General features: G+C 41.9%; 1 protein-coding gene across 1 annotated transcript in view; it reads left to right on the top strand.

Annotated features, from left to right (window-relative positions):
- DGKI (diacylglycerol kinase iota) overlaps window positions 1-23,844 on the top strand; it is a 1,086,779-nt gene that overhangs the window by 1,025,112 nt on the left and 37,823 nt on the right. Inside the window, exon 27 of the mRNA XM_033957757.1 lies at window positions 3,756-3,883. Coding sequence (XP_033813648.1) covers window positions 3,756-3,883 — 128 coding nt within the window. The remainder of the gene's footprint in view (window positions 1-3,755; window positions 3,884-23,844) is intronic.

The raw sequence follows: 23,844 nt of genomic DNA on the forward strand, positions 1-23,844 counted from the left end.
ATTCTATAAAGAGGAGCTTAGTTTTAAATCTCAGGAATGTACTTATTTGGAGCCTCTTCTATAAGAGAAAGTAGGCTGCTATTTTCCTTTATAGAATATAAGTGTGGCAATGCAAATATGCAAGTTTAATTTAGACACAACCACTTACACCAGCCATAAAGCTGGTGTAAATGCTTGTGCCTAGATTTCTAAAATACACATATATACCGTACTGTATATTATAGAATTGTCTAATTTACATATGTAACAGTGTCCACTGTCCAAGCTGGACCCAAACTCCTCCCATGTGTATGCCTACCATCAAACTACGCACCATTACATCTAGGCACCATCTTTACGAATAATGCATAGCCCTATTGGCATGCATGTATGTGTGTGCACACTTACACATATGCTGACATACTGGTCATTTATTTTAATTCTTGATGCCTAAATGTGCTCTCTACTTCCAATTCTCATAACAATGCTGTCCAGTATTCCTCCTCATGAACAACCTTACATGAGAAAGTCACAGACATAGATCTTACCTATTGGTATATGGAGAGGAGCAATCATTCTTCTTCAATATGTACATCCATCCTGGAATCATTCAACATCATTCATTCTGCAAATTATTGTATGAACCATTCAATCTAAATTCTTTCTTCCGGGGAATACAACTCAGGCTATTATACTCTAACTTTCTTCCATTTACCCAGCAATCAGGTCCAGAATTTATAAACTGGCCACCTAAGAAACGACTGCTGATCACGTCAATCATGCACCGGTGCCGTTTGTAGACTTGCACCTGATTTTTAACAAAGGCACCTTAAATGTAGGCCAACATTTTAAAAACCTAAAGTGCCGGTCTTGTGCCTACGGAGGCACATAGGGATGTCTAAGGCCACATCAAGCACAAATTGCGCCCCTGCTTGCATTAAGCATTCCTAGGCATCTCTATGCACCTCCATAGGCATGAGACCGATGACTTAGAATGGTGCCTTTAATTTTTATTTTTTTTTAGAAAGATGCTCCATGATTGGTCGATTAGGCGGCAGTAGGGCACCTACCGCCACCTAACTGCAGTGTGTTCTGTACAGAATTTTGGCCTCAGTGTCTAAGATACACTTTGCTTCCATAATATGCGTCTCTGCACAGTGACTGTTCATGTATCTTCATTAACTGGGTAAAGATGAGGCAAGCACATTTTATTCCCAAACTCTATGGGGAATTGATTTTTTAGTCTTCTTCCTTCTTAACTGTGCTTCTTTTATACTAGTGATTACATATTCCCATTTAGAAGTTGGTATACTCTTTGTACCTGTCATCATTATTAATTTCTTTTAATGATGATGAAAGGTGCAGCCAGGATAATGACGTCTTTTTGATAATGTCCTCTAAAAAGAGGGCATGTCCGGGTAAATCCAGATGTCTGGTAACCCTAACCACGCCTATGCCCACACTTTGAGCCCTACCTGGGACAGGCAAAAGTACTTGTGACCTTAGTTGGCCACTTTTGGAAACAGGATACTGGACTTGATGGAGCTACATTCTATCCCATTATGCCAATGCTCTTGTTCTTATGCACAAGGAGCCATTTCAATTATTTTAAAATAGTATTCACACTTAGTAACCTTCTTGTAATTGGTTAACTAAGAAATATAAGATTCCTGTGTAGCTCTCAAAGAATAATTCCTCCACATTATTTCATGCCTTCTTAACCCTTGCTGCAAATATCAAGGCTTTTCTGTGAACCAGAGTACTCTATTGGATAAAAAAACTTTTTTTTCCTTCATTGGTGCAACATCATCTAGTCCATTAAGTAACAAATTGTTCCAATTATCCACTACTTTCTCTATATCTTCAACATCCAAAATTACAGATTGTGACAATCTTTCAGTTACTGTATGTTTAAACTTTAAAGAATTACACTTAAATACAGTGGCTTATTTCTTAAATTTTATCATATCATGATCAGACCAGGGCACAGAGATAATATCCTCAACTCAACTTTGATTACCTACAGCAGGGGTGCCCACACTTTTTTGACTCGTGAGCTACTTTTAAAATGACCAAGTCAAAATGATCTACCAACAATAACATTTAAAAAAAAAAAAACAACGCACACTGTACGCATAGAATTGTTAATTATCATTCCTATTCCGGGGGTTTTTCAAAGAGGTCAAAGCAGATGACTCTATGCACTGTCACCTCAGTAACAACCATACAAAAATAGATAAAACCCACCCCCCTCCCTTTTTACTAAACCACAATAGCAGTTTTTAGCGCAGGGAGCTGCGCTGAATGCCCAGCGCTGCTCTGGACGCTCATAGGCTCCCTGCGCTAAAAACCACTATTGTGGTTTAGTAAAAGGGGACCATATTGGCTGGCCCAAACTTCCTCTCTGACGGCAGAATTGACGTCAGGGAGAGGAAGATTGATTGGCCCGATAGATCGCCAAGGCAAAGGGAGTCCTGGATGATCGACTCACTTTGCCTTGGCGAGCTACCGGTCGATCACGATCGACCTATTGGGCACCCCTGATCTACAGTATCATATGGAATAAAGATCAAATCTAAGGAAAGGCCATGTGAATGAGTAGGAACCTCAGCTATCTGTTGCCAAGCAATTGCTTCAATCGTTATCAGAACGCTAGAGACTACATCATCTGTAGGACTAAGATAAAGCATGCATATTAAAATCACTCAACAATAGCATTTTAGATGATGGAAGACTAGGGGCTCCTTTTATCAAGGTGCGCTACGGGGGTTAGTGCGTCGAACATTTCATCACGCGCTAACCCCCGTGGCACACCAAAAAACTAATGACTCGTCAATGGAGGCGTTAGCGACTAGCGCGGCAGGCGGTTGAACGCGCGGTATTACGCGTGTTAACCGCCTACCGCAGCTTGATTAAATGAGCCCTAAGGTCCATTAACAAATGATGATATAATTAACCTAACACTAAAATGTCTAACCCTTCCAATTGTAAGCAATCAGTATTTGAAAAATTATAATGCTGCTTATATATAACACCCCCCTCTCCTTTCCTTCCTAGATCTAAAAGATGCTATATAATTAGGGGGACATAACTGATGCACTATTACTAAATCCTCTTCTGAAAGCCTTGACTCTGTAATAAAAGCACATATCAATTGAGTTTTCTTTTGGCAAATTAAACACAATAGGAATTTTATTCCTAATGACCTAGCATTCATTAAATTAATGTGATCACTTTCTTCATTGACCCAGTCTCAACTTTACTGAATAGAACTTTGGACAAAAACCTAGGTCTCTATTGAGCTCTAGGTTGAGATACCAAGCATTAGAGCCTTAAGTATTGTTATTTAATCCTTAACACGATTTAAAAGATCCTAATCTTGCCTGACCTAAAACACTGCAGTGTTATATAAGTCTGCAAGAGTTAAGTAGTTATGAGATGCCAAATATGAAAATCCATGTTTTGTATCTCATTAATATGCCTGCACCCACAGACTAACCCCACCAACATAAGTCCCACCCATGTCACAAGGGGCTACCTGATAAAGAGGGTCTTCATGGGTTCAGGAGAGTCATCCATGGGTCTGGGGGGTGTCATCATACTGTGCGGACTTCAGTTTATGCCCCAGAAATGTCAAAGAAATACAATTTAATCATGAATTAATAATGTTTGTGAATGTTGGGCAGACTGGGTGGACCATCCAGATCTTCATCTGCTGTCATTTACTATGTTACTGTGAATACTTAGTGGCTTTTATGTTTTTGATTTTCACACAGGAACATTTGCATTTTGTATCAGAAGTCTCCCAAGATGAGATCTTTATTTTGGATCCAGAGCTGGTGGGAATGGAGCAGATGCGTGCACAGCCTGGGATGCCTGACTTGGTGGTGGAGCAGGCCTCTGGGTGAGCACTAAGCACCTAAGTAATTTTTATTTGCTTCAAGTCTTTTGAAGTGTCCAAGGGATATGTTAGGTCTCACATAGACTATTCCTCAACAGGCAACACAATTTCTTTCAAATTATAACAGATATCTTATATGTAAGTTGGTTTATACTTGATGTAGCAATCAAAGCTCTTATGTACTATATGCTGTTTAGGCAATGAAGTCCTGCAACACTCATCCTGCTTCCACAAATATTTTCATCTAGGGCAGTGGTGGGACCCTAGGGGGATGCACAGCCAGCCGGGTCCGGAACCTCCCGCCCTACTCTACAACAGGACCTGCACCTCAACGCGGCTGCTGGTCCAATCCCTCCGACGTACTTATTCCGGAGCAGAGTCAGCAGCCGCACTGAAGTGCAAGAAGGTCCCATAATGACTGCATCTGCCGACTCTGTTCCAAAATAAGTAAGTAACGTTGGAAGGGGTGGACCAGCAGCCGCAATCATTGCAGGACTTTGCTGCAACTCCCTGCATCTGCTGGTCCACCCCTCCAATTTCACTTAATTCTTCCTGAGCAAAGCTGGCAGCTGCAGTCATCGTGGGACCTTTGCTGTATGGCATTGGTTTGGAGGGAGAGAGAAAGGAGCATAGTAGGGTGGTAGAGGGAGAGAAAGGGGCAGGGTGGTATGGAAAGGTGGTAGGGCTGGGTGGTATGGAAAGGTGGTAGAAGAAGAGAAAAGGGGGAGATGCTGATGTGCAGGGAATTGGTGTGCAGGGAAAGGGGAGAGAGACATAAGGGGGAAGGATACTGAATGGAATTGGGTTAGAGGGAAAGAAAGAGGGCAGATGTTGATGGAAGTGGGGGGAAGGGGAAGGAGAGAGTGAAATGCCAGTCCATGGGGGTGTGGGGGAGGGAAGGGAAGGAGAGAGATGCCCAGACCAATTGGAGGAGGGAAGGGAAGAAGATGTATGCCAGACCAATGGGGGTGAAGGGAGAGATGGAAGGGGGAGACATACAGTTTCTGGAAGGGGCATAAAAGGAGAGAAGATGCCATATAGAAGTAGCAGACAGTGGATGAAAAGAAGAGAGTGACAAGAAGATGAGGAAAGCAGAAACCAGAGAAGACAAAGGTAGAAAAAAAAATTTCTTTTTTTTTTTTTTTCTTTAGGGGACATGCATCACTGTTTCTGTGGTATTGCATTGTATGCAGAGTCCAGCTTCTTGGTGGTTCAATTTAACCTTTGTCTACATATTTCTATTTTATCCCCCTTTTACAAAACTGTAGAGCGTTTTTTACCGCCAGCCTGTGGTAACAGCTCTGATGCTCAGAATTCTGTGAGCATCTGAGCTGTACCACCGTTGCTACAAACCACACTACAATTTTGTAAAAGGGGGAGGGGTTAGTTTGTGATTACATATTCCATACTCGACGATGGTGTGTTCTGTGTGTTCGAAAGACATGGTTTTCTTTTAGGATTAACTGTTTGTTTAGTTTAGTTTGGTTTGTTTAGTTTTACAATGGGTGTAGGGTGTATTGATGTTGTACTGCTCACTGCAGTATGTAAGATGCTGCCTTTTCCTAGGTACACTCTTGTGTGATGTGTGTATTATTTCTAAAAATCATGTTTTTCATACAAATGGGGGGAGGGTGTGTGTGTGTTAAAAAATGATGGGCCCCAGATATCACATATGCTAGGTACGCCACTGTTCTGAGGTATCCCTTGATTTATCTGGACTCATACAATTGGGCTACGGGTCCTCTGGCATTCTTCTAGCTCACTGACATCCATCTCTCTTCCAGTTTCTATACTCTGTGATTATCATTATTTGACTTCATGAAACATAGAAACATGAAGGCAGATAAAGGCCAAATGGCACATCCACAGCTTTCATTATTTCCTCCTCTCACGAAGAGATCGCACTTGCTTGTCCCACACTTTCTTTAATTCAGACACAGCCTTTATCCCTACAACATCTATCAGGAGACTATTCCACGCATCTTCCACCTTTTCTGTAAAAAAATATTTCCTTAGATTATTCTTTAGCCTATCACCTCTTAACTTCATCTTATGCCCTCTCATTCCAGAGCTTCCTTTCAAATGAAAGAGATTTGCCTCATGTATTTATGCAACATAGGTATTTAAACATTTCCATCATATCTCTCCTCTCCTGCCTTTCCTCCATTGAGATCTTTAAGTCTGTCCCCATACACCTTATGACGGACCACGCACTATTTTAGTTGCCTTCCTCTGGACCGACTATATCATTTATTATTTCTTTTTGAAGGTGCGGCCTCCAGAATTGTACACAATATTCTAAATGAGGTCTCACCAGAGTCTTAAAAGGTGCATTAATACCTCCTTTTTCCTACTGTCCATACCTCTCCCTATGTACCCAAGCATCCTTCTAGCTTTCACTGTTGCCTTTTTTTTTTTTTTTTTTACCAAAACATTTTATTGAACAACCAAGTAGAAACCAAGACAGCAGCAGATATAACATTTTCAAAATACAACAAAATACAGTGCACAAAACACCAAACAGGTGAAGACAATCCGAGTCCAGGTTGGGTTCTTATACCCGGACTCAGCAAAATCCCACCCCACAGAATGCCCCCCCCCCCGCCCACCCACCAACCCCCTGACCCATCCTTAACCCACTGGCATCACAGGGACCACTGGCTTCCGCAGCTGGTTGAGTACTTGGCTTTTAATCAGCGGGGGTAAAGTGTCTAAATCAGATGCCCAAACAGACAAGAAGAGCTTACTACGATGATGAAAAAACCGAGCGGACAATGCACAAAAGTTCTTTACCCCCTAAACTGTACTCTGCCCTTGGATTTCTGTAGCACAAATGTATGACCTTGAGGCATACCACTGGTAACCAGTGCCTTACTAAGGGTGAGCGGCACCCGGGACAATAGCGCCCATCCCCAGCCCTCTTCCCCGCCCCCATGCCACGACCCCTTCCCTTTCCCCATACCTTTTTAACTTCTCCAAAGTGAGCAGCATGCCCACGTCAGTGTCAGCTCGCTCTTTAATGTCATTTCCTAGGCACAGGTCTCGGAAGTGACGTCAGAGAGAGTGCCGATGCCGACGTGGGCAGCAATCTTGCGCCAGGGAAGTAAAAAAGGTACGGGGAAGACAAGGGGTGCATGCATGTGGGAAGGAGAGGAGGAGGGGTTCTGCACCCTTAGGAAGACCATGCCCGGGACGGACCGCCCCTCCTCCCACATCTCCCTTACTACACCACTGCAGGTAACATCCCTTTCCTCATTGACCACTACCCTTTGATACCTTCCACTCAACCATTTCCTGATCCAGTCTATCACTTTGAGGCCCATCCTGAGGGCACTCCGTTTATTTAATAGACAACTGTGTGGAACATTTGCAAAGGCTTAGCTAAAATCTAAATACACTGCATCTAGTGCACTCCCTTTATCTAATTCTCTGTTCATCCAGTCAAAGAAATTGATCAGATTTGTCGGACAAGACCTGCCTCTAGTGAGTCCATGTTGGCTCGGGTGCTGCAAGTCACTGGATTCCAGAAACACTACTATTCTCTGCTTTAAAAGTGTTTCCATTAATTTACTTACAACAGAAGTCAGACTTACCAGTCTGTAGTTCCTTACATCTTCTTTATTTTTTGTGGAAAGGGAACACACCCGCCCTTCTTCAGTTCTCTGATACCACTCATGATTCTAGAGAAGCACTGAAAATGTCAGGTAGCAGAGCTGCCAGAACTTCTCTAAGTTTCTTAAGGTTCCTTCAGTACCCTCAGATGCACCATCCGGCCCTATCACATTGTCCACCTTTAGTTTGACTAGCTCCTTACAAAGCACTATGTTATATCAAGAATACCAAAACATAAAATTAATTAAATGTTTAATTTATTAATTTCTTTAATTCAATTCATATCCTAAAAACTAACAAAATTTATTTCATCTACATTTAAAATCTACAATAACAAGTAATACAAAGTGTAGAGTGCTACTAATGACAAAATCATAGGCTGGGAAAAGCTTTAGGTACTATCTAAAGCTTTTAAATAGAGTCCATCAATCAATCTTCAAGGCTGTTAATGATGTTAAGTATTGAAGCCATTCAAACCCAATAAAGCTCACTTAATTTGATGATGAGTCAATTAAAGACTTATGCTGATTGAACAATATAAGTAACTAAGGGCTAGATTCACAAAGTAAACCGATCGTGTACCGATCGGTTTGCAACCCCTTTACTATCAAATTTCCATCCGGCCTGATTCACTTACCTCTCCTGCGATCCGCTTCAAATCCATGCATGCAAATGAGGTGAAATACATGCAAATTGGACAGCGACCCGCTTCACTACACCAAATTTCTGATCCGACTGGGCTGGCCGATCACCTGAAGAAGCAACTGCTGGGAACCAGTCAAACGTCTTTCCGACTGGAAGCCCTGCTCTCTGCCCTGCAATCTTTCCTGCCTGCTTGCCCCGAATGCTGCCCTGCTTCTTATCTCCTGCTGCTTGTCTTTCCGATGCTCTTCTCCTGCCTGCCCCGAACTGCCATGATTTCCTGCCTGCCTCGACTCTCCCACCCTTCCCCGCAGTGCATGCCCGTGGTTTTAACCCGCAGGCTCTAAACGGGTTAAAACCTCGGGCTCCATTTATCTTTTTATTATTATTATAGCGGCAAGGTGCGGGTAGCAGCTGGCAAGAGCGGGACCAGTTTTCTGGGAGCTATGCGGGTTGGGGTTAGTGAAGGTGGCGGCGTTTGGGTCAGTCTGTGGCAGGAGAGTCGGCATGAATCTAAAGTACAAAAAAGTTAAAAAAAAAATTGCTGCTCCTATGGTCTGCGCATGCGCGATCCATACAGGCAGAGGGGGACGTTCCTCTGATCGCCCCCATTTGCATATTTTTTTTTTCTGAATTAGTCGGACCTGCCAGGATCAGGCCCGATCTGGCAGATTAGTGAATCCTGGCCTAAAACTGGAAAACAATAAGGATTAAGAAGAGAGAACCTCGGAACTGATTAAGCATTTCTTATTGGATCATGAATATAAGGAACAACTGGCTTGGTGAAGTCTATGCATTACAACTCAAGGTGATATTGGGACTTTGATTGACTCATCATCAAGTTAAGTGAGCTTTATTGGGTCTGAATGGCTTCAATACTTAACATCATTAAGAGCCTTGAAGATTGATTGATGGATTCTATTTAAAAGTTTTAGATAGTACCTGTAGCTTTCCCAGCCTATGATTTTGTCATTAGTAGCACTCTGCACTTTGTATTACTTGTTATTGTAGATTTTAAATGAACATGAAATAAATTTTGTTAGTTTTTAGGATATGAATTGAATTAAAGAAATTAATAAATTAAACATTTAATTAATTTTATGTTTTGGTATTCTTGGTATAGCATTTTAATGAATTGAATATCAGTAATTGATTATATTTACCCTAATTTGTATAGTTGGGTATAGCTCCTTACAAACACAATCCTCTGAAATTCAATCAGAGTTTACTGCACTTCCATCCCTATTTGCTTTTGTCTTCTACAGTCCCGCTCCTAGTGCTTCAGCTGTGAACACAGAACAGAAATATTTGTTAAGCAGTTGACTTCTTTATCTGCTTTTACATATTTATCCCTTCACCTTTGGGTCTCAGAATGCCACTTTTGCACTTCTTCCTATCACTACCTAAAAATGTCAGCTATTTTTTCTTCCATTTGCATCTTTGCTTTTCTGACTACTCAACCAGCCTCAATCCAGATATTTTATCCTGTTTTCTTCTTTATGTAAGCTTATGTAGTTTTATGACAGTTAACCTCTTTTTCCTTACCTTTTCAGCTTCTACTTTTGAAAACCAAAGCAGCCTTCTTTTCCTCTTACTTTCTTAAAAAATTTGATCGTATCGCAATTTCAAAAAATTAAAAGCGATATACAATATAAAATGGGTAAAAACAGACAAAACGATTAATAACAATGACATAGATGATCACAACTAGTAAGCTACTAATTAAACAAGAGAGAGGCAGGGGGCAGTGGTTAACCAAGGGGGGGACAGTCCGCCCAGGATGCATACCCCAAGGGGGTGCACAGCCGGCCACCCTCCCTATTCTGCTGCTGCTGCTTTCCTTAACATAGTAACATAATAACCAGCAGCAACGGTGTCCGCAGCCCAGTTTGTGCTCAAAGCCGTGGGAGTCGGCTCCTCGCGTGATCCACAGCTGCGTTGGAAGCATTCCTTCTGATGTCACGACGTCAGAGAGAAGGCTTCTGACGCAACCGCGGATTGGGTGAGATGTCGACACCCGTGGCTTTGAATAGAAAACTGGCTGCAGCAAGGAACCGGCCAGAAATGCTGGGCAGGGAAGAAAAATGTTGCTGCTGCACAGGGAATGGGAGGGGGAAGAAATGCTACTGCTGCACAGGGAAGGGGGGAGAAATGCTGCTGCTGCATCACCCAACTGAGGAGAGAGAGGGAAGGAGGGAGAAAGAAGACAATGGAGAGGAACCAGAGATGCCAAGTTCATGAGAGGGAGGGAAAGGAAAAAAGGAAAAGAGGTACCAGACCATGGAGGGGGGAGGGAGAGATGCCAGGGCATGGGGGGAGGGAAGGAGACAGATGCAAGACCAGGGGAAAGGAAGGAAGGAGGGAGGAAGTGAAAGGAAGAAAAGGAGATGCCAGATAATGGAGGGGGAGGTTAGTTGGAAGGAGAGGAGAGAAATGCCAGGGCATGGGGGAGGGAAGGGAAACTAAGGAGACAAATGCCAGACCACAGGGAGAGGAGGTGCCAGAGCATGGAGGGAGAGATGTCAGGGCATGGGGGGAGGGAAGGGAAGGAGATAGAGATACCAGACCATGGTGTGGAGTGGGAACAAAGGAAGGAAATGAGAAGAGAAAGAAAGATATGCCAAAGCATAGGGGAGGTGGTGAAGCTAAAATGAATCATGTGCAAAGGAGAGAAGGGACACAGGATATACAGTTTATTGAAGGGACATAGAAAGAGGGAAGATGCCATATGGAAGAGAGAGAGGGTAGGCAGTGGATGGAAGGGGCAGAGAGAGTATGGGCAGTAGATGGAAGGGGTAGAGAGAGGGTAGAAGCTGGGTGGAAGGGGCAAATAGAGGGCAGATGTTGCATGGAAGGGAGAGAGGACAAACGCTGTATAGAAAGAAGAGAGCAAAGAAGATGATTAAAGCAGAAATGACAAAAGGTAGAAAGATTTTTTTTGTTGCTTTACTTAGAATCAAGTAGTATTGTAACTGTACTGATAAACGTTTATAAATAGGAAATGGAAATAAGGCAATATTTCTGGACTAAACCCCTTTCCTCAGGTCAGGACAGGACACCATAACAGCAGTATACTGTACTGTTCTGAAGAAAGATTTGGCCTCTGAAAGCTAATTGAAAAATGGATTAGTCTAATAAAATTATATTTTCTTATTTCTCATTATTTGTTTTATTTTTATTTGTTAATTTTTAAAGTGGTGATTGTTATGTATCAGTGTTTTCAAATTTACATCTACTGTCTTTATGTTTTGCACAGTATTAGGGGACATGTGTCACTGTTTTTGTGGTGTTGTGGTGTTACATTGTATGCAGAGTCTGGTTTCTTGGTGGTTCAGTTTAACTTTTATCTACATATTTCTATTTTTAGTTTGTGATTATTTCATATTGAGCGAGGGTGTATCTGTTCTGTGTGTATGAAAAGGACATAGTTTTCAGTTGGCATTGACTATGCAGGATCAATTGACTGTGTGGGATCTGGCTTGTTTAGCTTGTTTAGTTTTACAGTATATGTGTTGGTGTTCTAGTGCTCACTGCAGTGTTTAAGATGCTGCCTTTTCCTAGTTACACTCTTGTTGTGCGATATGTGGATTGTTACTAAAAATAATATTTTTCATATAGATGAGGGGGGGTTCAAAAAAATGATGGGCCCCAAGTGTCACATATGCTAGGTATGCCACAGGTGGGGGGGAACTACAATTAGAATAGGAAAGATAACATAAAATGTCAAAATGGTTTGATGCCCTTACAATAGCTCCTTTCAGTTTTGCCCACCCTTTACTGCTTCTTCCATATGTTCCTATCCAGACAACAATTCCTTGATGTAATCCCCCATTTGAACAAAGATAGGTTTTTCAAAAGTCTAGAACCTTTACTTTTGAATGAGCCCTCTCTACACTTGTCTTAATATTGTGTCTGCAAGGTAAAAAGAAAGCCCGATTCCTCCTGAACATCTTCCGTCAAATCAGTCCAGCTCAGGCTTCCAATGTTATGGCGTAGTTGGAGATAGGGAAAACATCATTAAGGGAGAGGGAATATTCCCGTTGTAGATCCAAAAAATGCTTCATTCGGCCCTCTTCCATAAGAACATGAAAAAGATAGTCAATAACTTTCTGTTCCCAACATAGGAAGGCCAGGAAGAGGTACCCATAGGAAACTGGGGATTATGTTGTTTAGCCAGGTATGGAGAAGTTCTGATGGAAAAATAATGACATCTGGAGATCCAACGCCAGGCAGCATCAGCAGAAGGAAGTATGTGGGAGAGCGAGACAATAGGTGGTGGGTGGAGCCCGGTAACATGAAGATAGCAACTGAAGTGTGCAGTGTCCAGAAAAGACAGTTCAAGTCTAGTTGCAGTAAAGTCCTCAGCTGAGTGGTATCAATCGCTGACATATCGCATGGCACAAGCAACAGTAAGATATCTGATGTTCAAAAGTCCCAACCCTCCATATGCAACAGAGGTACATATAATAGAATAAGGAAGCCTCACCCTCCTTCCCAGCCATAAATATGACTGCAAAGACTTTCACAATTTCCTCTCATCACACACCTTCAAAAATAAAGACAGTATTTGAAATGTATACAGCCATTTAGACGCCAAAATCATATTGAATAAATGTATTCTACAAAGCAGGGAAAGAAGGTAGGCCTGCCAAAGGTTCAATTTTATAGCAGTATCATGTAATAAAGGATGTGCATTTAAAGCATATAGACGAGAGTTGAGCTGGAATAAAGACCCCTAGGTAATTAATATGATCTGGCGCCCACTGTAAAGGGAAGGGACCCAACCAAAATTCTTGAACCCCAGAGAGTAAATGGAGGGCCTGAGACTTGTGATAATTCAAAGTAAACCCAGAGAAAGTATCAAAAAGGGAGATAATTAACAAACAATACAATACAAGCTAAAGGATAAGAGAAAAATACACTACACCAACCTAATAGGCACAGAAACCCAAGACACCAAAAAACTATTCCAAATACTAAAAGATCTAATTGACACCAAACCCTACCTGACTACTAACAATACCCTCCTTCCCAGCCACCCTCCTAGCAGAACACTTCAAGAATAAAATCACGAAGGCCAGAGCTACCCTCAATTGTACTCCAACCCACCTAACTGAACTCACAATACACCCCACAGAAAAAGAATCAACTGCCGCAGATAGAACTTGGTCCCAATTCCACAATATACAATGGTCTGAACTCAACAAACTCTACAAAAAGTACAGCCACGCATCCTGTGATCTCAACCACTGCCCATCATACCTCCTAACAATATCCAGCACAAAATTCCTTACTCTACTCCAACAATGGATATAAACCATGCTCACAGTCAGCCTCTTCCCAACTGATCTCAGCGAAATCATCATAACCCCAATCCAAAAAGACCTAAAGGGACCAACAGTCCAACCATCCAATTACAGACCAATTGTTTCAATACCCCTATATGTCAAACTAACAGAAGGTCTTGAAAAGGATTAGGTCCCAATTCCTGCCCCATACTTTCTCTGTCATTTGGAAGACAGGTGCAGCCGGGGACATATTGTAGAGGCAAGAAATGATCTCCAAACATGTCCAAATTTTATTATGAGCTTCACATCTTTTATATTATTCTACATGAATCAGTGTTGTCAGCATGTGTCAGCATGTGACGTAAACACAAACCATATATGGACACAGGTCACATGAAACTTTAAAGACATCAACATTTTCCTCTATCTCTGGCTGGAGTCCAAAAGGTCAGAAAAAGCCTTAACCAGCAGAGCTTCTAATCTAAATCTGTCTGTAAATACGGCTTAACAAAACAATTGAATTCACTTCACAACATCTCTGTTCAAACATACATGTCCTTGTAGTATTTTCAAAGAAAGAAAGACAAACAGGGCCTGGCTTTACATCTTTAAACAACATATGCCTAAGGAAAATTACCAAAGTTCTGATACGTGTCCCTTCAATCCCCTCTTACGTCATGAAAATGACGTCATAAATACACAGCATGAGCTGGAAGGGAGTGATACTTTAGATATGTCTCTCAAGGAGGGGTTTTTTTTTAGGAGCTGTAATACAAATAACACAGTACATGAGCAGTCAAGACAAGAGTGCAGATAATAATAGAGATTATAACAATAAAAAGGTCTTTTACCCAACCCTGCATTCAACTAAAGTGCTGATCCCAAGAATTAGATAAATCAGAGTTACATTTGAGCTCAGCAAAGAGGTCTGCTAATTTCTGAATGGCCATAGTAGGACCTATATTGTCAGAAAGAAAAGTACAACAGCTTAAAGTACTGAGGAGAATTTTTCAGCTAGAATCATAGCTAGGGCCACATGATTTAACCATCTGAGAAGTGGAGCCTAATTGATAAGTAATACCTTGTAAGGCGTCCCTAGAGTAGTTCACAAAGCGTTGCTGATTATAATAATTTTAACTAATCCGATCAACATTCTTATTAATAGTAATAAAGGGAATAAGGAACTCAAACCCAGCCTTAACCTGAGCTCGGGCCTTAAATTCATCTGGGACCCCTCTTGGGACCCCTATAGCATCTATGTATACATGTGATCAGATTTATATCAAGACAAATAAAAGGAAAAACCATGTGAATAGGAAGGATGCCTTTCAGAAAGAATATGCAAGAGCATGGTAACCTTAGCTAAAGTGCACTGGCCTATCCACTGGCTGGGTAGCTTAACACGGAGCCAAAAGTCTCCATAAAGCCAGTAAATATCAAATCTGATGTAGCAACTATAGGGCATACCTATGAGCCAAGACAGAACAATAACCTGGGGGTAAATTACCTACAAAACTACCCTGTGTCAGATTAGAAACATGACATGTGTAATTACCCTTATAGGTGGTAACGGCAATATCAAGCTTTTGCTGTCCTGGCAGCAAAAGGTATTTAGAACACCACAGTGCACAAAGGGGATAGGTAAAATTAGAGGAGGTAGATAGATCCCATAAGAAAACTGATGGGTCGGATAGCTAGACCACCCTTAAACCACATGTCCATAATGTACATACCTTCATCAGTAGGTCTAGGGTTGTCAATAGTAAGAGAAAGCTTAATAATTTGTGCAGGAACACTTTTCCTATAACAGTGTCCAACCTTATGAAAGGTCATACAAGTAAGCAATGATTTACCATTTTGGTCCACTGTTTTTCAGAGTATTTTCTAGTTTATAAGCCCAGTCAGTATCAATATTCCACCCTACCGCTCCCCAGAATGCACACTTATCCCCCAACGTGAGTCAGTAACATATATATATATATATATATATATATATATATATATATATATATATATATATATATATATATATATATATATATATGTCCTTAGTTTTAGGAATCTCTGAGGACCAATGGCACAGCCTTGGGATATCAATTGATGAACAGTCCACAATGTCACAATACTCAAAGGAGAAGGTGGCAACTTGCACACTGCTGGAATTATACCATACTGTCTGTCTTTCTGGATTCCAATTGAAGGACAGCCTTTGCGAGGGAGTAGTCCAGCTTAACGTGTGTTCGCAAAGAGATGCCGGGGGTGCTGTTTACAGCAGGAGTGTCATTTACAGATGGGTATGGGCATAAAGTGTCGCGGACCCAAAACACATCATCCCTGTAGACCCAGTTAGAAATGATCCATACAGGGAGAAAAACTAGCAGCAGCGTTGCCAGTAAGAGAATGATAAAGTTGGTAGAATGCTGCAATGAGATCATCATGTTGTTCCACTGGAGGAGGTGAAATCTGCGCAGGGAAGACTTGCTTCTGGGGTTTTAGGTTAACCCTCTTCAAGCGACTTGCGTGGATCCAAACAGGAAACTCCTCAGTGAGTGCAGCGGGCCTGGTCACAGCGATCACAGTAGTGGGAAGGCCAAAGGGGAAATCCGTCTGCTTCCGATCCTTGGAAAGCTTCTGGACAATCACCAGGCTGGAAAAAATGGGTAGGAATCTGTGGAGAGAAAGGAGAAGTGCAAGACACGTTTCTTTGAACAAGACCTAATATTTCAATGAGCTTTTGGACGTATTCCTCCTGTATCAAGGGAAAATCTACCCATGGGGCGGGGAAAGGTCATCCTGTGAGAACCTCAAAGGGAGAGCAGCCAGATGTCTGTGCATACAGAAAGAGATACTTGAAAAGAGATGCTTGAAAAGCATTCCAAATATCATTCAGCAGCTGTACTCCAATGTGATCCAAATAAGAGATAGAAAACAAGAGAAACCATGTTGCCTGTACTGAATGTGGCAACATGTAACAATACCAATTCATTTACTTGATATAGCTATGGCAAAAGAGAGACAATACTCAGTTACTTAAGGTTCTTAATTGAACAATCCAAAAGGATATGTTTTTGCGTGCTGCATATAACTTATTATGCACTTCAGAGAGACCATACTGATGTACTGAATGTATTCAGAAATGTATATTGAATGGATCATATGTAGGGAACACCACGAAATAAACGCTGTATAAAGTAAAACTTTTTCTTAAACATATAACCCCTAACTAAACTATATTCAGAATATAAAAGCTATAAGTAAAAGAACATTGCGCAGTTAGGCTAGTAAGAAGTGGAAAAAGAGCTCTAGAAATGGCCAATATTATGTATCCTGGGGTACCCACTAAACTAAAACAAGTAGACATGACACAAACAAAACAAAGTTTTAAGTGTGGAGCTATTACTCCATCTGTCAAGTGTGCAGGGCTGAATTTAACTCTGCAAATAAACACATTGATATAAAAAAAACCAAAACAACAAATAATGTATATCATAACCATCTCATATTTGGAAAAAGGCATAAAGCTAATGTCTCTTTGGAGCGTCTCTATCTCTGCAGTGATAAAGAGGACCCTTGGAAAACATTAGAAATATCTGTGCCAAAACTGATCTGGGATGGCTATGTATAAATCTGGACAAAACATTTTAAATTAGCAACATCCTAATTTCAGCTAAAACAATAGAAAGGAATTGTATTTTCCAATTTATTTTCAATTCACAACCGTGCCAGCTGTAATTATCGAACTATATATCTCTGTATCAAGGAGCAAAAGGTCAAGAATGAAAATATCACTAGCAAGAAGTTAAAATGTCGAGCGAGCACTACGATAACCAATACCATGATATTGGGCAATGAATAAGGGAGAGCTAGCAGCTGGTATCTAGGGTTTCCCTTTTTGCACCAAAGTCCGTCCAAAAGGGCGGCTTTGGGCACCTGCCAAACGCCAGGCATCAAGTTCAGAAGGGGGTAACAAAGGACTGAAGCTGTGAAAAAAGAGAGGAAGAGAATCCTGTTCACCCGTGAGACCCAGGAGCCCATTTAAAAGAAGGGCTTGTACATCGTGACTACCATAGCACATGCATCCAGGGAACTTGAACAGGAGTGACTATAAAAAAAAGGAAACAGAGCGTAACTTACCGCCATGTTCTCCCTTCATGGTGTTACAATGGTCCCAAACAAAGAGATAAAACATGTGGGCATAAGCAGGAAAACCCAGACTTGAGCTAGAAACCAAAGCACATCTTAAATATCCAACATTTCATAAGTCCATCTGATAAGAGCAGTCATTTCAGAAACCAGGGTCTGTCTCAAAATCTGGTCATAGAAGGAACAAGCAGAGATCCATTGGCGGCAGTGACCAATCATAGCAAGAAAAGTAAGCATGTCTTTCTTGGTAGCTGGGCAGGGCAGACCCAGAACAGCAGCAGTGCGGAAAGTGCAGATTTTCCTCTGACCATGAGACAGGACAAAACCCAGGTATGTCACGTCAGATTTACAGACAACTATTATAAAAGGTGCAAACTATCAGCCTGACAGGTCTCCTGAATTATGGAACACAAAAAGATGTACAAAATAAGGATAGGACCATGAGGGGCAGTGCATGACTGTAGAATAGCCCGAAGGACAATGGAGTCAACATAGCCCTGGGGCATTCCACACTAGGTATACTGTTGCTTAAAGGTGAAGGCAAAAAAAAGCTGAAAAGCCTCACTAACAGGGACAAAAATAAAACATTCTTTAAGACAATGACAGAAAAAAAAAAAAAAAACATTGGCTGCCGGTGGAATGGGGGAGAGGAAGAAACATAAGAAAACAGCCCTAAAATCTAGGACGAAACGGGGAATGCCATCAGCTTTGACAACAAGAGCGATGGGCGTATTGTAAGAAGAGATGGTGGTTTTGATAATGCCGGAGAAAAGATAAGTGATAAGCAGTGGAATCACACCATACTGCTTAGTAACTTCAAAGAAACACTATAGGGGGTCAGTGTAAGCCCAAACTGAGAAGTCTGGGGGAAGGGGCAAAAGCATTCATGCACAGACCCTGATAATGAAAGCAAAGAACAGATTAGCTTTGCTCTGCACAAGAAAGAAAGCCTCTGAAACAGAATTTTTTCTTTTTTTTTTTAAATTATGATCCAGCACAGAACACAAAGGAAGCAGCCGTAGAAGAAACGCACAAAATTAGTCAGGATCAAAAGGAAGACAAGAAATAGTGCTTGTGTACAAACTACAAGGGAAAGATCTTAGACTGATTCAAACAGCACTTTCAATTCATTCCACATAACAGCACGTCCTACCTCAGTATTAAACATTGGTGACACAGAAAGATGTGAGCTGAAGGAAAAAATGTCATACACACACAGCCGTACAAGTCTCATTTGTCTAGGAGAATCCTAAGTGCCTTTATGACTCATTACAAAACCAATATAACAATGCAAAAATATTCGCTTATCTTACCTTATAAGCGAGGTACAGTAATAAGAGACAATAAAATCTTATACTCTATAAAAGTTTTAACCTTACAAATGACAGAGTGGGCAGGGGGGTTCTATAAATAATTTCATTCTTCCCGAAAGAATGGCAGCTGCTTATATTCACGAGGGGCGCTTACCGAAAGTACCCCGAGATTTTTCCCCCAAAAAACTCCATAATAGAACCCAAAGCTTGAACTTAAAATAAAGGGTGGATACAGGTCACCACTACCTAGTGAGTATTAAAGAACAGAAAAAATTCAGAAATACTCACAAAATATTGGTGATATCATCTGCCCATCGCGGACGTGCCCCCAACTGAAAAGGATTAGGCCCCAATTCCTGCCCCATACTTTCTCTGTCATTTGGAAGACAGGTGCACCCGGGGACATATTGTAGAGGCAAGAAATGATCTCCAAACATGTCCAAATTTTATTATGAGCTTCACATCTTTTATATTATTCTACATGAATCAGTGTTGTCAGCATGTGTCAGCATGTGACGTAAACACAAACCATATATGGACACAGATCACATGAAACTTTAAAGACATCAACATTTTCCTCTATCTCTGGCTGGAGTCCAAAAGGTCAGAAAAAGCCTTAACCAGCAGAGCTTCTAATCTAAATCTGTCTGTAAATACGGCTTAACAAAACAATTGAATTCACTTCACAACATCTCTGTTCAAACTTACATGTCCTTGTAGTATTTTCAAAGAAAGAAAGACAAACAGGGCCTGGCTTTACATCTTTAAACAACATATGCCTAAGGAAAATTACCAAAGTTCTGATACGTGTCCCTTCAGGTCTAGTAGCCAAATTCCTCACCAACTATCTAGATGACCATAACATACTCCACCCTACACAATCTGGCTTCAGAACCAACTTCAGCACAGAGACTCTACTAGGCAACCTTATTGACAAAGCCAGGTAATACCTCAGCACAGGTAAAATAAATGCTGCTCATACAACTGGACCTGACCACAGCATTTGACCTATTAGACCATAGCATTCTACTGCAAATTTTGGACACAATAGGTATCTCAGATAAAGTATACTCATGATTTGAAGGTTTCCTAAAATCCAGAGCATACAGAGTAAAATCGGACAAAGAAAAATCAGAACCTTGGTCCAATCCCTGCGGCGTACCACAAGGATCCCCTCTATCCCTGACTCTATTAAACCTCTACACTGCATCCCTCGGTACATACCTGGACAAACTAGGCATAACCTCCTATAGCTATGCAGACGACATTACCATTCTCATACCGTTTGATCAAACAAATCCCTCCATGACAGACACATTACACCGAACACTAGAAACAGAAGCGACTTGGATGGAAGATCACAAACTGAAACTTAACCCAGACAAAACAAAATTCCTCCTCCTCGAGAATAACAAAATCCCTACCTTAACCAACCTAGAAATCAACTCAATCAAGTACCCCATTCAAACCACCCTACAATTACTAGGAATGACAATAGACAGATGCTGCACCAAGCAGCCACAAATAAATAAAATAAAACAGAAATCCTTCACAGTTTTGAGAAACCTGACAAGTCAGAAAATTCTTCGAAAGAACACAATTCCAGCTCATACTACAAACCCTAATCCTACTGCAACATCCTCTATCTTCCCTGCCCTGCAACAATGACTAAACAACTACAAACAATTCAGAGAGGTCAAATTCCAGATGGAGGAGAATCTAGCAAAGAGCATCAAGAAGGGCGATAAATCATTCTTTAGGTATATTAGTGATAGAAACAGGAACACAGGAGGGATAGTACGCCTTAGGAAACCAGACGGGAACTATGTAGAATCGGACTCCGAAAAAGCTAAACTTTTAAATGAATACTTTTGCTCAGTCTTCACCCATGAGGCGCCGGGATCCGGCCCTCAGCTACCGACATGGGATAGCTCGGTAGACCCGTTTTGCACTTTCGAGTTTACGCCAAGTAGTGTCTACAGTGAGCTATCCAAACTCAAGGTTGACAAATTGATGGGGCCAGACAACCTACACCCCAGGGAACTCAGGGAGTTAAGTGACACTTTGGCGGAACCGTTATCCACACTCTTCAATCTTTCCCTTAGCACAGGAAGAGTCCCGCTAGACTGGAAAACGGCTAATGTCATTCCACTCCACAAAAAAGGATGCAGGACGGAAGCTGCGAACTACAGACCAGTGAAAATCACATCAATAGTGAGCAAACTAATGGAAACTCTAATCAAACACCAATTGGATACGATCCTGAACGAAGGGAATCTACGAGATCCCTGTCAACATGGGTTTACAAAAGGGAGGTCCTGTCAATCCAACCTGATCAGCTTCTTTGACTGGGTGACGGGGAAGCTGGATATTGGGGAGTCCCTAGACGTCATGTACTTGGATTTCAGCAAAGCATTCAACAGCGTACCTCACCGCAGGTTGTTGAGCAAGATGAGCTCTATAGGTTTGGGTGATACATTGACTACGTGGGTGGGGACTGGCTTGGAGGTAGACTTCAGAGGGTGGTGGTGAATGGCACCCCCTCCAAAATGACAGAGGTGATCAGTGGAGTGCCGCAGGGCTCGGTCTTGGGCCCGATCTTATTCAACATCTTCATAATGGACTTGGCTGAGGGGCTTCAAGGTAAATTAACGTTATTCGCCGATGACGCCAAACTATGCAATATAGTAGGCAAGAGCACAACAGAGCCTGACATTAAATCAATGCCAGACAGTATGACGCATGACCTTCTCCTACTGGAGCATTGGTCCAGGACCTGGCAACTAAGTTTCAATGCTAAAAAATACAAGGTCATGCACCTTGGCAGCAAAAATCCATGCAAGACTTACACTCTTAATAGTGAGATCCTAGAAAGAACTGTAGCGGAACGAGACTTAGGGTGATCATCAGTGAGGATATGAAGACTGCTAATCAAGTGGAGAAAGCTTCATCTAAGGCCAGACAAATCATAGGTTGCATACGCAGGAGTTTCGTTAGCCGTAAGCCCGAAGTCATAATGCCATTATATAGGTCCATGGTGAGACCCCATCTGGAATACTGTGTACAATTCTGGAGGCCACATTACTGCAAAGATGTGCTGAGACTTGAGTCGGTCCAGCGAATGGCCACCCGGATGGACTCAGGGATCTCCCGTATGAGGAATGGCTGAATAAATTGCAGCTCTACACACAAGAGGAACGCAGGGAGAGGGGAGACATGATCGAGATGTTCAAATACCTCATGCGCCATATCGAGATGGAGGAGGATATCTTCTTTTTCAAGGAACCCATACAACACGAGGGCATCCGTGGAAAATCAGGGGAGGGAAATTGCATAGCGACACCAGGAAATACTTCTTCACCGAGAGGGTGGTGGATCGATGTTATGGTCTTCCGATACAGGTAATTGAGGCCAGCAGCGTGCCTGATTTTAAGACTAAATGGGATCAACACATGGGATCTCTTCACACAGAGAGGTAAGGGAGGGTCATTGATGTGGGCAGACTGGATGGGCCTTGGCCCTTATCTGCCGTCACTTTCTATGTTTCTATGACCACATTACAGAGGCATACCTCAACTCCCACTGGCTTCCAATTCAGGAAAGAATACTATTTAAATTCTACTGCATACTATTTAAATCTATAAATGGTAATGGCCCAACGTACCTGAACAACCGCCTCATCCAATCTACCTCAACCAGACACAGAAAAACACACTCCATTCACTCACCCTCCAATCAAAGAAATTAAACAGAAAAAACTATATGATGGCCTTCTGGCCACTCAAGCAGCAAAACTAGATAACCAAATCTCCAATACTCTTCAAGAAATCCCTGAAAAAGTCTTAACACCACGAATACCTTCCATCTTCTTCCCAACTCCGATACTACCTGATCTACTCTTTACCGTTACTAGAAATGACCAATGTTCTTCTTTTGTAACTCACCTTCTTTAACTCTTTTGTAATCCGCCTTGAACCACAAGGTAATGGCAGAATAGAAATCTCTAATATAATGTAATAATGTTTAATAAAGCAGACAAGGACATTCGCAGCTCTGTAAGTACCAACAAAAGATCATCTGCATAAGCGAGCGCCTTAACCTGAACATCAGACAAAGGGACCCCTCTAATTTCAGGTGACATCTTAATCAATAATAACAGTGGTTCCAAGGTTAAAAGAAAAAGTAGGGGGAAAGGGGACATCCCTGTCTAATGCCCTGGGAAAAAGGAAAGGGGGAAGACCTAAGAACATAAGAAGTTGCCTCCACTGAGTCAGACCAGAGGTCCATCTTGCCCAGCAGTCCGCTCCCGCGGTGGCCCACCAGGTCCGTGACCTGTGAAGTGGTTTTTGTCCACTTTTATAGCCTACCTCTAGATCTATCTATACCCTTCAATCCCCCTATCCTCTAGGAACCTATCCAAACCTTCCTTGAACCCCTGTAAAGTGCTCTGGCCTATCACCTCCTCCGGAAGCGTGTTCCACCACCCTTTGGGTAAAAAAGAACTTCCTAGCATTTGTTCTAAACCTGTCCCCTTTCAATTTCTCCGAGTGACCCCTAGTGGTTGTGGGTCCCGTTAATCAAGATACATGCCTATGGGAAGTTGTAAAGTGCCCGAATGGCCTGTAGGAAAATGCCATGCATACCTAGATGAGAAAGAACCCCAAACAGGAAAGGCCACAAACCTTATCAAAGGCTTTTTCGGCATCCAGGCTGACTGCAAGTGAAGGAAACTCAAGATGTTGGCAAACTCAAGATGTTGGCAATAGGCCATAGCTATAAGTAATTTCCAAACATTCAAAACAGATTGGCAGCCCTTAACAAATCCCACCTGCTCCTCACCTATCAAATCAGAAAGAATTGTGGTCAGCCTGGACGCCAAAAGGGTGGAAAGCAGCTTGATGTCTACATTTAACAATGAAATAGGTCTATAGGAGGACACCAATTCAGCATCAGCCTTAGGCTTAGG

This window comes from Geotrypetes seraphini, chromosome 9, assembly GCF_902459505.1.
Source record: "Geotrypetes seraphini chromosome 9, aGeoSer1.1, whole genome shotgun sequence".
In the NCBI taxonomy this organism is placed as follows: Eukaryota; Metazoa; Chordata; class Amphibia; order Gymnophiona; family Dermophiidae; genus Geotrypetes; species Geotrypetes seraphini.